At 31.4% G+C, this 15,949-nt stretch overlaps 1 protein-coding gene across 1 annotated transcript in view; it reads left to right on the top strand.

Moving 5' to 3' along the window:
* The window catches only part of Septin2 (septin 2), a 110,070-nt gene that overhangs the window by 41,717 nt on the left and 52,404 nt on the right, over window positions 1-15,949 (top strand). The window contains exon 5 of the mRNA XM_085807098.1: window positions 5,814-5,954. Within this exon, the coding sequence (XP_085663224.1) occupies window positions 5,814-5,954 (141 nt within the window). The remainder of the gene's footprint in view (window positions 1-5,813; window positions 5,955-15,949) is intronic.

Genomic DNA, 15,949 nt, shown 5'->3' with positions numbered 1-15,949 from the left:
ATCTTATTACATTGTCTCAGCTAAGAACCAACACATGGTTTTGAATGCTTTTAGTAGTTTATCTGCTAGTCGTTACCATTTCATACAGCAGTAAGCCTGTAGGAGTCAGCCTTCATAGCATTGTGTAGAGTGCACTTTGTTGTGAAAATCTAGACTCATTTCATCAGCCTACAGGTTATTAATTGATTGATGTTAATTTCAATGTACTTGAACTCAAGCAAACACAGAACCATCCTATTAGCAATGGCAACTACATAAGCTGTTTTAGAAACCTTAAATGAAGAGTTAGAATGATGTATGTGTTCAATGACAGTGCTGAATGTCTGAGCAGTGAATTATTTTTAATGAATCATTATGCAATTTGTCTTCTTAAATATGTGCAGAATCCTGTTAATTGCAGGTATTAGTAGTATCTACAATTTGATATGAAATGTATTTTTATCAACCCCCTATGAGGTTATTAAGTGACCAGCTGAGTGGTATGAGGTGATTCTGTGCTATTGTGGAGCTTCGCCATTGTAATGTTTGTCAGTGCAAAGTCCAGCACATCAATTGGCGCTCAACTGAAAGCCCTTTAACATGGCTGGAATGATTGATTTTCCTGCCAAGCGTGAATTATGCGGGGTCATTCATTTTCTAAAAGCAGAAGGGAATAAATAGCACAGCAGAAATTCATTGTAGAATGAACCACATTTATGGTTCAAACTTTATGAGTGATGTTACTCGGGAAGATTGGTGTAGAAAATTTAAAGATAGCTAAACTGGTGTTCGTGATGAAGCGGGACTAGTATGCAAGTCTTTCTCTAATGAAGATCTCTTTTGAATCTTATAAATATTTGGATTACTGCTAGACTTCCTTTTTTTTTTAATTGGAAAAAAAATCCATTTTGGAATATGAATTCTGTTATGATGCATCTCTAAATTGAGTTATTTCTTTTTTATTGTGCATCTTTTTTTAAATTCGATGACATACATTTTGGCAACATCAAGACCAACTTGTTTGTATAATTTTTTATTAGGATAGCTGGTAATTTTTTAAATTATAAATATTGTTAAACATTAAAATAACAATAAAATAATAAAATTACGTTTTTAGAAAAATAGTATAAAGATAAAACATTTTGATTTTCTTTCATTTTTTTGGTTACCAAAATGAAATATGAATAAATACAGTTTTAAGATAATAAATATTATGAAGCTGTTTCTGAATTACTTCTTAGAAAGCAAAACTGCTATTGTAGATATTTTTAAATCTGCTTCCACATTTTTTAGGTAGCAGCTTCTTCCTGTGTAACTTTTAAAAGGTTCATGTGCACTAGTCATCAAAATTAAAGGATAATGAGAAAAAAATTAATCACTAAGTTAATGTCACAACCAGTGACCCATGTTGTAATTATTTATGTTATTTAAATACAATTGAACACAAAACTGCACTTCCATGCATATGCAAAATCGGTGGAAATATGCAAATCCGGTGACTGATAATGCGGTGCATGATGGATGCATGTTGTAGTGTTTAAAATGAATGGGGTTCCTTCGAGTGATCAGTATTCAGTAGTTATGGTACAAAGGCATCATTTAGTGAAGGTCATCAAATTGTCATATCAAGAGTTTGGACCTGTTTTTTAATCTCTGGATCAATTGATAGATAGCCTGGTGAAAGGCAACCTAGAGCAACAACTGCATTAGAAGATGTTGTTTTGTCTTTGTTCGTTCAAAAAAAACCTTGAAGCGACTACAAGAGATTTGGTTTTAAACCTTCAGTATGCCACAGGAACTCAAATTAGCTATTCTTCTGCATGAAGGCTTAAAGAGGTTGGACTGTATGTCAGAAAATAAATGGTTTGTGTTCCATTCACTTCATATTCCCTTTTAAACTGGTGCTGTCATCATGTTCAATGTAGCCAAGATCACAAGGCTTGAGTATTGTTTACTGATGAGTCCAAATATAGTCTGAATTTTCTAGATTTCTAGATGTCTTTAGAGAGAGGAAGGAGTATGCAACTTGCCTTCCATTCTCCATGAAATATCTTGTTTCCGCTACCGTGATTTAACGGTTTGAGGAGGAGTCATGACAGATGGCCAGAGCGAGCTGCATTATTTTTCATAGAGGTTTTGTAATCGTTCAGAAATATGTGCATGAGTTACTGGAATTCCAGGGTAGACTATTTAGGGCTGCTGTTGGCCAAGAGTTTTTGCTAATGGATGACAATGCTGAGCCTCATCCAGAATATGTGGTGTCAGAATACTTACAAACAGAAAATATCACTCAGATGGATTGATCACCTTATTCACCTTAGGATACCAAATTCCTCCCCTGACCCTCCAGTAGCTGAAAAGTGCACTTTTAGAAGACTGATTTGCAGTTCCAGAAGACCTGATCAACACTTTGGTTAAGTCTATGAAATCAAGATATTAGGTATTCATATGTGTCCAAGGTATTAAAGAACATATATTCCATGGGAAGTTACTTAACTTTTCCATCATTTTTCAGTTTCCATAAATTTCGTTTTAATTTCAATATTGTGCAAATAATCAACTGCCAAACATCGTAATTTTTGTTAACTAATACTTTTGTACGAATTTCTATTAATAATTTTTCATTAAGTAACAGTTGCATTTTATTTCTATCATCATGCTTTAATTTTGATTGACCAATGTATTTGTCAGTAAGTTAAAGTATGTCTCCTTGAAATTCACTGTAAGCTTTTTTTTTTTTCCAGAAGGTTTTTAAAAAAATATTCTTGGTAAAGGTTTTGCATATGACAATAGGCTGCCTGTAAATGCAATTTTTCTGTGTGGAGGCTGCATACCTGGGAAGGCTATACAAAGATTTGAAAGCAAGACCCATGATTAATATTCACTGAAATCCAGAAATGAATTGTGACTAACTGAAAAGTGTGTTCCTGGTTGTAGCACAGAACATATTGGTTTTACTGGATGATTGTTATAAATTTCTCGCACTCATTGTAGAATTTTTGGAAAAAAGCTGTGAAACTAATATTATTTTAATTTTCTATTTTTGATGCTATAATTTATTCTCTCGACACATTTCTTTCTTCCCGCCCCTAGAATTTCCATTCATTTTGCTGTGCATAGTCTAGAAAATTGCAGAAAAGATTTTAATCTTTTCACATGGACTGGAATTTATGGAAAGGAACTTATCTTTTAATAAAGATGTTGATAGTTGATAATTAAAAATGTTTATGTTATGCATTATTTCAGTGAGCCGTATGTCTTTTCCGAAAATTTCCTGATGTTATTCCGAATATTGATATAAATAAATAAGGTTAGGTACTTCTGAACATTCCAAACCCAGCAGGATTTGTAAAACAAAAATCTTCATCTGAATATGAAAAGCCATTAATAAAGAGAAACATACTGAGAAGAAATTATTAACATAAAGAAAAGAAAATTATTTTTAATTGATATTATTGGAAATATTAACAAATTAGCAGATGAAGCAAAAACCAGTAGAAGAGTTGATTTGTTTATTGAAACAAATGCACTCATAAGTGTTATTGAGAAGGAAATAGATATAAATTAGCTAGCATATTCAGGAAATTTTTTAATTAAAAACTTGTGTGAATAGTAAAGAGTTATGGATATTTTTTAGCTTTTTATATATAATTGCTCTTTGTAAATTCTTTACTGTGATAAATCACAGATGTAATAACCTGTTACTTTAAATTTTAAAATTTCCTTTGATTATGAGTCTAATAGTGTTTTTTGAATGAATAATTTTTACAAATGCAAAATCCTTTTAATATTTACTATGTAAATCTGCTTTAAAGTGTTAGTGTTTATCAGAAATGTGAATATAAGCATATCAGGAATTTGTATTCCTACTTAACATGAATTACTTGATAAATTTTAGATGGAGAATTTTATTCTGAAATTTGTTTTACAATTAGGTAAGAAATTAGATTATGTGTAATAATAACATAATAATACATCTTACATATGCTTCTGTTTTATTTTGAGAATGGAATTACAAAAGTAAAGTTGGTTGCACAGGTAATTTCTTTAATTTATTCAATTCCCATTTATTGATAGGTTCTTAATTTTTCTCATTCTTGGTCCTTAAATTTTCTTGATTTCCATATGCAGAAATGTATATGAACTCTCTTATGCATCCTTATTCTGCTTCAGAACTGGAACTTATGTGATGCAACTAGATACAATTCCCAATGGCATATAACACATATCTGATACTCAGTCTGTTTAGTGTTGCATTACAATCATATTAAGACCTGCGGTTGTCCAATATCTTCAAAAAAACTCATGAATGACTTTCCAATGGAACTGTGTGGTTACACGTCACACTCAACTACTGCTGCTTCTCGATGTACAGCAGGTTGCAGTTCTGCCTTGGTCAGAAGATTTACCAGATCATATCTGGAATGAACATACAGCAATATGGCACTCTCACTGGTACAACAAAGACTAATGCAAAGTGCCTCAATCAAATGATCTGTGGCAACAAGTTAAAGCAGTGTTGCCAGAAATTTTTAAGCTAAAGTCGCATGATTTTTTTCATGTTATATGTTTGTTGAGCTGACATGACCTCTGACCTCTTGACATCATCAAAAATTCAGTCTCTGTGTGTTGAGCAGGTTTCGTGTTAAAGACTGTAATTAAAATTTTTGATCAATTTATTAGATATATTAGATTTGACTAAAATCTTTAAAGCATATTGCTAATTTTTCATTGTTTAAATCTCAGTCCTTTAAATGAATTAAAGTTAATTTGGGTTATTATTTTTCTATTAATTTGTTCATACCCATTGCTAGGTGCATTCTCAGGTTTAGATTGTTAACGCTGTTGTACAATTTTTTTTTTTGAATGTATGGTTTATCTTTTTTTACATGCCCTCAATCCATATTCAGTACATAACTTCCAATAAACATTTGTCGTAGCTATTTTAATTTATTTGACTATTTCTCAAGCATGGCTAATTTAAGACAAGCATTTTGAAAGGTGGTGCTGAATTTTTTTTATGTTACTTCATAATTTATACTTTATTAAACACACTAGCTGCAGTTTTGCTTTGGAATTGTAATCACCTGCCACCAAAATATAAAACAAGTAATCAGCCAAACATGTGGAAATACAAGCGGCTGTTCGTGAAAACTGTGTACATGTGTACTTATAGGCTGTGATCACAGGATTGCCAGTTGTCAACTGTTATTTTAGCCTAAATAATTTTACTTTTTTTTATAAATTTGAATAAATGCATTATTTTAACATATATGCATTTTATGGTATATTAAAAAACATTTAAGGTAATAAAAATAATGCAAAGAAATGATGGAGTGGGAGAAATTTTGAAAAATCTCATTTGTCAAAGGTCTCAAATTTATGAAAACCTGCACAATCTGGCAACACTAAATTATAGCTGCTTAGCGTGCAACATCCCAAAATGCTACCTAAAATTTCTTTGACTCTGCCTCGCTGTGTAGAGTCTGTCATTGCTGGTGACGGGGGATCTTCCAGTGCTGTTCATAGCAAATTCTGTTTGTTCAACACACTTGAAATTGTAACAATCTCACATTTTTGTGATAAGGAATCTGTAAAGTAAGCTTAGTTTTGTTCTGTTATCTTTCTTCCTTTTTGATACTGCCATTTTAATGGTAAACAGTGAGAACCACTAGCATCTGGTTCTTAAGTGTCCAGTTACTGATGTAAGTAGGTATGTGGTTATTAAGGGAGGATGATGGCCAAGCTGTTGATTTGTAATATTTAGTATGTTTTAATTGTTCCTGTTGTAATAGTATATGCATCTATGAAAATAATATTTTATTGCATTTCAGTTTTAAAGCTATTGTGGATTATATTGATACTCAGTTTGAAATGTTTCTGCAAGAAGAATTAAAAATTAAAAGATCTCTTGTAACCTATCATGATACCAGAATTCATACATGTTTGTATTTCATCAGTCCAACTGGGCATGGGTAAGTTTATGGCTCTTGATTAACAACTCCTGATTATCTGTATTAAAAGTGCCTAGAACGTAAAGTGGTTTAATTATTTTTATTCCATATGCTAAAAATAGATTTTGTTGATGATACTCATATACCCAAATATTACATTTAGGGCTATTTGAATTAAGAATAACTGATTTGTTATTCATATAAACCCAGAACCAGCACCAAGGCTCGTATGGCCATACCGAGTAGCTGAATTTAGGAGCCACAAAGACTGCATCAAGCAGTAAGATATCTAGCACTGGCCCCCAATAAGGCTTAAGTATATGTGGGAATTTATTTATTCAGAACTCTGATAAGTCTTAAGCATGTGCAAGAAATAGACATAAGTATAATAAATAACTAAACTAATACAATTCAGGCTTAATTGTCTGAGTGCATGATAGAAGCAAGATAAAATTTAACGGAAAACTTGTCATTAATCGCCAAGCTCATGATGCATAGACAAATATGTATAGTGAAGGGTAGCTAAATTTGATGATGATAGCCGCTAATTTTAAAGGTTTTCAGATATTGCAAAATAAAGGTGAAATTTTCCAGTTATTGGATTTTGTAAAGAAAGATAAAGAAGCGGTAGTAAATGAAGATGATATAAAAGAATTTTTTTGTTGTGCTTATAATGCTTGTCAATCATCAATCAATTAATGAATGGCAAAATCTGTACTATGGTTCTAGATGCAGAAAATACCGCTACTGATAGTGAAGAAAGTGACAGAGAAGTTACTGAAAATGAGAAAATTTCTATTGACAAGTTAGTCGGAATTCTTGAAACAGCAGTTACAGGACTTCAACAACGTAACTGAGCAAGAGATTATGTCTGTCTACAGAATTAAAGAGAAAGTATTAGCACAAAAAACGAAGCAACATAAACAACTTGCACTGAAAGAAATGTTTAACAAGGTAAACAAATAAATATTAAGGTTTTTTTTTCTAAGTTTTGATAGCCTTTAGATTATAAATACTTTATTATTTCATAAATCATGATTTCATATTTTTTATTTTATAATTTGTACATGCCATCTTACTAGATTTAAACTGATGATCTAATATCCGGAAAAATCCCAAATCTGGAATCGCGGAAGCCCCGACGAGTCCGAATTTTGGACTCGTCGGGTTCTGTAGTTCTTTTTCCTATGTCATTTTTAGTTGCTTGTTGAGGTGTGTACAATTTGGCAACCTCCCAGTGAAGAATTATTGTAAGATTTTCCCTAGAAAAGACATTTTATACACAGAAAGTCTGTTCAGAATCTACACTGCAATAACATTTTACCGCTAGCATTGCTCCAAAGTAGCAGGGGGGGGAGGTTTACAGAGTGGATACTGGTTCAGAGGCTGGCCATTCCTTTTTCAATAGCAATTTACTTCTGGAACCAATATCAGTTACATTGGTAGAATTCTGTCAAATGCAACTACGAATGAGTCACTATACAACTATTGATTGGAATACTTAGTAAATACTGTGGGCCTTAAAAACCTACCGCCATGGCAACAGTTACATAAGCTAGATCAACATCTATAGCTTATCCCCCTTCTGAAATTTGTCTATCCCCATTAATGCTTAGTAATCACTAATTGTTTAGTCAGTAACTTGAATACTGCTGAAAGTTTGAACCTCATTTTCTGATTCTGCTAGTAAAATTAAAAATCATTCAGGGTTTCTGACAGGAAATGCATATGCTGGCTTGAACTTTAGAGTGGTATATTTGTCATTTCTTTTATTGTCTAACCTCTATATCATGTGTCTGAAGCTTATATTTTAAGTAATCTCATTATTAAATTACAGGATCCAGTAAAAAGATCTGTGACTTAATAGAAATGAGAAGAGCAAAATGGATTCTATTCCAAATTTTATAATCTTCATGCAAAACAGTGTTTGTTCTTGTGTCATTGCTCTGTTTTAAAGACAATATCTCTGTATGCTTCAATTCATAAACAGTATCCAAAATTTCTACAGACAGTGAGTTAAGTCATTGTTTCTGAGTACCAGAGATATGCAAAATCTGAAGTCTGTAAACATAGGCCTTAGACTGTTGAAGAATTGAAAATGCTGTTTGTATTAAGTTCACAGCACTACTGCAGACAAAGACTGGATGCATTGTTCAAAACATCTGTGTGAAGCTTCAGGAATGTGTTTTATCTTTCTAAGTTATTACAAAACAGCAGGCATTGAACTAAAATTTGGAATGGAATCTCTCTTTTCTATTTCAGTTTTCAATTAGAGAAGTATGTCTGCCATACCATGTACTAGAAGAAAACTATATCTGATTTATTTATTTGTTTAGAGTTAGGAATTTATGCTAAAATTGTGTTCCAAACTCATCTTTTATTGCACCAGCTCAAATTAAAATAAACTCTATAACTCTAGAAAAGCCACAAATGCATTCAATCAAAGATGACGTGTTTATTCTGTACATTTATAATTTTAAATCATAACCAAGGACTCTCTGAGTTACTATTTCACTTTTCTTTCTTCCTATATTAACTTGCATTATTTTCATTGAAAAATTTGCCTTATATATTGCTGTGGTGAAAATTTGTGTACAGACAGGATTATTGGTTCCTCTGGATCCATAAATGAGATTATAATTTTTGCAAATTTTTTTTAAAAGAAATATTCATTTACACACAAAAGATTAATAAATTTATTTTAAAGTAAAATTTCCTTAATATTTTTAATGAAAATGATGAAGAAAGCAAGGCATTGGCAACATCACCTCTTTTCTGTATATAAAGAACTAATAAATGAAACATGATGTTCTAGTTCTCAGAACTCGTACCATAGCCGTTAAAGGAAATTTATTCCCTATTAATTGCATTAAATAAGAGAAATAAGACGAAACAGCATAACAGATCTTAAAGAATTATGAGAATTTTTTGTTTGGTTTGATCTTTTTTACTGTGTCGGTATTTTATCTGCCTGAGATGAGCACTTGAGATTTCCTGATGCTTGGATTGGTTAACAGTTTTTAGAAAACATCATTATCAATGCTGTTCAATATAGTTTATGAACATTTCAAAATGTTACTGTCTTCAATTAAAGATGAAATCATGTCTGTCAAGGGACAGAAACAGGAAACAGCATTCTTGGTAATTAATGACACGTGCAATCTTTTATTATATTTATTACTACAAATTAATCTCATCTTAGCCAATAAACAATATAAATGTTGCTTATCAACATAAAATATATCATTTAGAAAGTTAATATATCTGTATTTTTGAATAATAAGAAAGTGTGTCATTTAAAAAATTGAACTTAGCGCATATTTCTTAATAACACCGGGGAACAAATGGTATTTTATGCGCTAAGCATGATAAGAAGATACAACACAATGAAATCTAAATGATGGTAAAAAATTTTGGAGCAACTTAAGATTGCAAGTTTCTCTACCTACTTACTACAGATTTTATACTGACAGTAGTGTATATTTTTAATATTTTGATATACTTTAGATTAAAATGTTTTGTGCTTAGGAAAGCAATGTAAAATTCAAGTGTGAAACCTTTTAAAAGTTCTTGTTAAACTGAGTTTCAGTTTTATTCAACAATAGTAAGGATTTAATTTTATAATTTTACAGTTCTATGTACTATTTTCATTTAAGAAAAGAACTGAAGTAGTTATATAATTAGGAAAAAAAAATGAATGGTAAACTTCTTCATGTGCTAGATTATGGTCTGAAATTTTCAAATCGCAAATTAATATTTTAAATTAAATCGTGGAAACTCTGTTCATTTTCAGAGATGGCCATCTTTGAGGGAAAATGTGTGGATATATATATATATGCTTTCATTTGCTTTTTGGTTAATACCTTGAAGAGATGTTTAATCTTTTCACTAAGCAAATTCCTTGCCGTGGCAAAATAAAAAGTTTTGTCACTTTGAGCATCAAATCTCATGAAAGTGAACCAGTGAAATAAATGCAGAATTTCATGGTCTTTTCTGTCATTTGACTTTGAAGAGCTCATGTTAAATATTATTGTGATTACAGTATTGTTGGGATGATTCTGGATTTTAGGTTATCAATCTAATGCGATAAAATTTACAAATTATAAAATTAAAAATTTGAAATAATTATTTATGAAACAATGAAGTGTCTATAATCTTAAGGAAATGAAAATTTGAAAAATAAAGCCTACACATTTGTTTTATTAAACATTTCTTTCAATATAAATTGTTTAAGTTACTTCATATAATTTCTTGTTCAGTTGCAAAGTTCTTATAATTTTTGAGTTCAGAATTCCCACAAAATTGTTTTTTTAAATCTTTTCATTCTCAGCAACCTCTTTATCACTGTCAGTTGCGGTATTTTCTACATTTAGAACCGTACTGTAGATTTTGAGTAGTGACTTATTTTAGCATGATTAACACGTAATTAGCATCGGCTATTAACTGTTCACTATGTATCTTGAGATTGATGACTGAAGACATGTTGTTCCTCTAAATTTTGTCTTCTCTCATGCACTGTGGAAGTTAAGTCTGAATTGTATTAGTTTAGTTATTTATTATAATTGTGTCAATTTCCTGCCTATGCATAAGGCATATGAGTCCCAAATGAATAAATTCCAACTTATCTGAAAAACAAAACAGTTATTAATTCAAACAAGACTAAATTTAATCTTTCGCCTTATGTCATTTATAAAATCTGTGTTTTGCATGTGGAACTCATCAACACACTTGATGCTTCGCAGTGCAGATGGCTGAAGTCTGTAATCATTGCCAAGCATAATGTTAATGTGCTGTTTGTTTTTCATGTACTAATATTAAAAAAGAAAAATGCTATTTAAATCCCTGTGTGAATCGCTTCTCAGGCTGCCAAGAGTTGATAGTGGTGATAAAAGTAAAAAATACCAGAAAATTATTGCCATGTTGATGTCATGGTTATTCATTAGGGGTAAAATCAGCGATGAACTTTGGTGACTGTTTCGGTTTGGTATGTATGCCAAGCAAAGAGACAGTTATGGAGCCAATTAATTATTGATCGTATAGATTGAAGCTAATAAATGGTTGAGTTTTTTAACATGGTTTGTTTAACCCCTTAACTGCCGCGGAAAACGTACAAGATTCACTCCCCAGTGCTACCGTTTTTTACACAGGCACGTGTAGTTATGCAATGCATAAGGGGGGGGGATAAATGCAAGTTTTGCTGTCTAAAATACTGTTTACTTTCAGAAAATAAAGAATAAATGAAAATACAAAATTTAATGTTTAGAGTAAAAGTATAATAAAAAAGATGTAAGTATAATAAAAATGATGTTTATATAATAAAAAAGATCCCTCAAAAATAGAGTTTTGATCAGTTTATTTTTACACCAGTAACGTGTAATATCTAGTTTCAGTGTTATACCTTGTAAAATTAGTATACCTAGAAAAACATATATTTCTTCTGATTTGGTTGGATGCCATGATTTTGTTCTTGATTGTTCTTTTGCAGGAAGTTGTTTCATATACTGGTCTAGAAAATTGTTAGTTTCAGGAACAATTTGAAGCACGAGCACTTCATAATTAAAAAAAGAATCATCACTGTCAGACATATTCGTAAAAAAACACCTACTACGACCAATAAACGAAAACGGAAGACACAAAATAAAAAAATACGTTTTACTCACAGAAACATGAGTGATAACTGCTTAGTCATTAGTCATCATTGTCAAATATATTCGTAAAAGAAGTACCTACTACAAACAGTAAACGAAAATGGAAGACAGAGAATAAAAAAAGTATGTTTTACCCAAATAGCAATAACCAAGCAGTCATAACTTTCATAGTTTCAGAAACATCCCCCTTTCCAATTCCCCACCCCTTCTCTGAAATAGTATCCTCTTTTGCATACTTTGTCATGGTCATTGTGATGTTGCATTTCAAGGCTTTGCGAATAATTTTACTGGTAGCAGCACAAAGCAAATGATAGTATTTTGGAAGGACATATATCTAAAAAGCACCTACTACAAAATCCACATACATCAGATGAGCAAGGTATGTATATATGCCCGTGGCAGTTAAGGGGCTAATGCTGAAACTGAAATTAAGAATCAGGTTTTTTTCACATGTTGGAAATTGTGTACTGTGCATGCATGAAACATTAAGCATATACTAAACTGAGATGCTACTTTTGGAATCTTAATTCTTTCTAGCTTTTTGCAAAACAAATTTCTTTAAAAAAATTAAAAAAAAAAAAAACTGCTGGTTTTCTGGAGGTACGAATATTGGATGTCTAGATTTTGGACTTTGTACTACATGAAAATGTGATATTCCCTGTCTTTCATTTCTGGATGAATAATTCTTTAATTAGCAGGCCAGATGTAATTGCTTAGTTTAATATTGTTTCAAGTATTAAACTGAAACATTGCAATTTTTTTCTAATCTAATTAATTTTATTTATATATTTACTTAAATTTTGATGTTAAATTCTTCAGATAAGTAAGCAGAGTGAAGTTTTCAAATCGCAGTTTTTTATGAAAGCATGTTGCTCATCTGTACTTCTTAATACATATTGCAGCAAGTATTTTGTACTATAAGCATAGCAAAAAAAAGTTTCAATACTATTTGTCAAAAATTTCTAAAAAGTTTTTAAGTTTTATAAGTTCTTATGTGCATCCGAAATAAATTCCAGAAATTATTTTTAAATCTTGCTGCATCTTTAGATTGCAAGTCTTTCTGTGTATTATTCTTCATTTAATTCTTTTCAAACATTTACTGGTCTTGAATCTTGTTTACATAATTTAGTGCTAAGGAAAAAAAGTTCCCAAAACAAATGACAAAGCTTTTAGAATTAAAATTATTTTTTAATTTATTTTTATTTTTAAAGATCTCACTTTATGAGTTGACGATTTACATAATACTTTTATTTAAGAAGATAACCCAATTATAAATATGATTTTCTATATTTTTAATTTTTAAAACTTTTTAATTGTGAATTCTACTTTACAGCATTAGACAGCAGTCTACTTTTAACTATTTTCTAAGTCATACATGTCACTTTGAGAGGTGTTTATTACTTAAGGAGATGAACACAAGATGTATTCCTTGTCAGCTTTTGTAAGATCTTTCATTATCTTAAATAATAATACATAAATTAAGACTTTATAATCAACTGAGCAAAATTTCAAGCATGAATATTAAATAAAGTGTTCAATATTCTCACTTAAGCTTTTAAACACAATTTAACATAATTTTTTTTCCACAACTATCGTCTGCTTGGATGCTTTTATCAGGTATTAAGTTCAAATTTTTAATCTTTTATATGGCAGACAAAACTAAGTTTTAAAATATTATGTGGAAATGAAAGAAATTTAAAACTTCTGAATAAACGTCTGATATTTTAAATTGTGCTGATTAAAAAATTGTGTTTTTTGAAAACAACAAAATCATTATGGTTGAAATATAAAAATAGTAAGCCAACTTTAAATTTCTGACACTTGGTGTCTCTCAGTATTTTGTATTTTTGTTCTCCATTGTAATAAGATAATCAGTTTTCTCTAAGAAATGCTATTTTGTTTCTTGGAATTTTTCTATGATACAATATGTTTTTCTTAATAGTATGTGCCCAGCAAATGCACCATTTTGTTGTAAACTTCAGCCATACTGCTTTTATTGCTACTGCTTAATAGCATTTCCATTTCAGGTAATGATTTTTTTTAATAAAAAATTACTTTACATTCATACAAAATTTAATTATTGAAGTAAGCTAATCCAGAGCTGAAATCAGAAAAGTGTTTGACTTCGTAATATGTGACTGCTCCTTGATGATTACCAGAAGAATGTCAAAATCATTCTTTCTTTTTTCACTTGTCCTTCTTGCACTTCATTTGAATTAGAGGTTTTTGTTTTTTAACTGATTGTCAGTAAAATTTCCTTTTTCTTGCTTTCCATGAAGTAAGAAATATGTTTTTCACCTTTTGTATAATAATGTCTTTTCTTATATAGATACGTATATGTATTATGTAGTAAAACTGAATAATGAAATAATCATGATTATGTTTTTATCAGTAGAAGATCAGTTCAGAAATGCACACAAAAGATGTGTATCTCAGTTGAAATAATTAAATATAGTTCCTAGTGAAACAAATTAATAATAGTGTGTTGTCATCCATAAAGAGCATGTCTTTTATTTATCCATAGCATACTAAATACATTGAATGTTCTGATGGTGTCCATAAGTGATTAGTATTTCTAAGAATTTAAAGAAATGTTGATATTGAGAATTAGGATAATCACTAAGATGGCCATTCTTTATTCAACTGAGACCATTAAATCAGTTTTAAGGCAACCACCAATTTCCGTGTTTGCTTTGAACTAAAATATTTTATGCAATAAACCAATCAAGGATTTAACATATCCAGTTTATATTGTAACAAACTACTTATATAAAACTAAGGAAAATGGTTTATCATTTCTGAATTATTTCTCAGTGTAATGTTATTTGTCATAAGGACTTATGCTTATGCCATGCAGCATAAAGTTTATATTCCTAAATTTCTTATAGACTGCTCAAAACAACGGATGTTGTTATTTCGGATATGAACTGCAGATGAAAAGTTTTGGTGATTTATATGTGATGTGTAGGCATTGTTAGATATAAGAAAAGAAAGCAACCAGCAAACAAGGAGTAATAAAATTTTATTGACGATATGTGTCAAGAAATAAATAAGTTTTATTAAGAGGTATGGTTTCCCCTGACCAAAAGCAATGTTGCACACCTACAAGGCATGCAGTCAATGAGGTTATTAAATAAAGACTGAGGTATTCTCTACCACTCTTGTAGAAGAGACTTTACAAACTGCTAAATTGTTTCTGGGGGTGATACGCTACTAGCAACCCTTCTCCGTAAAGTGTCCCAGTCATGTTTTATTGAGTTCATATCTGGAAACGTACTGGCTAATACATTCGAAGGATTCCTGAGTCGAAAAGGAAATTGTCCACTAGCTGAGCATGATGTGGCTCAGTGTTATCGTCCATGAGAATGAATTTATCCCCAATTGCTGCAGTGTAAAAGACTACAATAATTCTGAGTATCTCGTTCCTATTGCTGAACCGTTAGTGCTCCATTCCTGGTAATCTGCAAGTCAGTGATGCCATTCATAGAAACACCAGCCCAGACCCTAATAATGCCACCTCCAAATCAGGCACTCTCATGCACAATTGTAGAAGTTCATAATTCTGAGGATCTCATCCCTATCACTGAACTATTCGTGCTCCATTCCTGATAATTTGCAAGTCAGTGTGGCCGTTCATAGAAATACCGGCCCAGACCCTAACACTGCCAGCTCCAAATCAGGCACTCTCATGCACAAGTGCAGAAGTATTCTGCATAACGGTTTCTCTCTTGATGAGAATGCCTATTGTCAGGTTGTACGCTAAAATGGAGCTCATCCGTACAGAGCATGTTATTCCATTCAGCTTGTCCCCATCTGAGATACTCTTGTGCCCACCTTCTGGGGGCAGCACAGTGGTCCTGTGTCAAACCATAGGTCTGCAAGCATACAAGCCCACATGGAGTTGGTTTGGAGAGTTTGATTTGAAACTCTGGTACTAGTAGCCCTCCGAAGGTGCTGCAAGAAATTGCTGTTCATAGTGCAGTTTCTTTTCGCCATTAGTATTAAATTCTGATTTTCATTTTGTGTTTTTGCAGACATAAGACCTTGTCCCGAATTTACAATAGACATTTCCAATTTCCTAATACTAATTCCATAATCTAGGAATAACACTTTGAGAAAGTCCTAATGTTCCGCTGCAACACGTTGCATATGACCCGCCTTTGGCCCTCTGGGTACCAATTCGGCTGATACATCGCATTCACTAATAGAAAACATTTAACATGTATCAATTATTTTTAATCGCATCCCACGGAAGAAATGCTGAAGATCGATTTTTACTCCTTATCTAAAGTGCATAATTTTCAACATTACAGTCAAAAATTTGCATATTCTCAACTTTGTAAACTGTGTAATTTTTCTTTTTAACCT

Source organism: Stegodyphus dumicola, chromosome X1 (genome assembly GCF_044657685.1).
Source record: "Stegodyphus dumicola isolate Sdum_Otavi_A_Nest chromosome X1, ASM4465768v1".
Classification (NCBI taxonomy): Eukaryota; Metazoa; Arthropoda; class Arachnida; order Araneae; family Eresidae; genus Stegodyphus; species Stegodyphus dumicola.
Note: the sequence above shows the minus strand (reverse complement) of the source record. Positions and strands in the feature narration are given on the sequence as shown.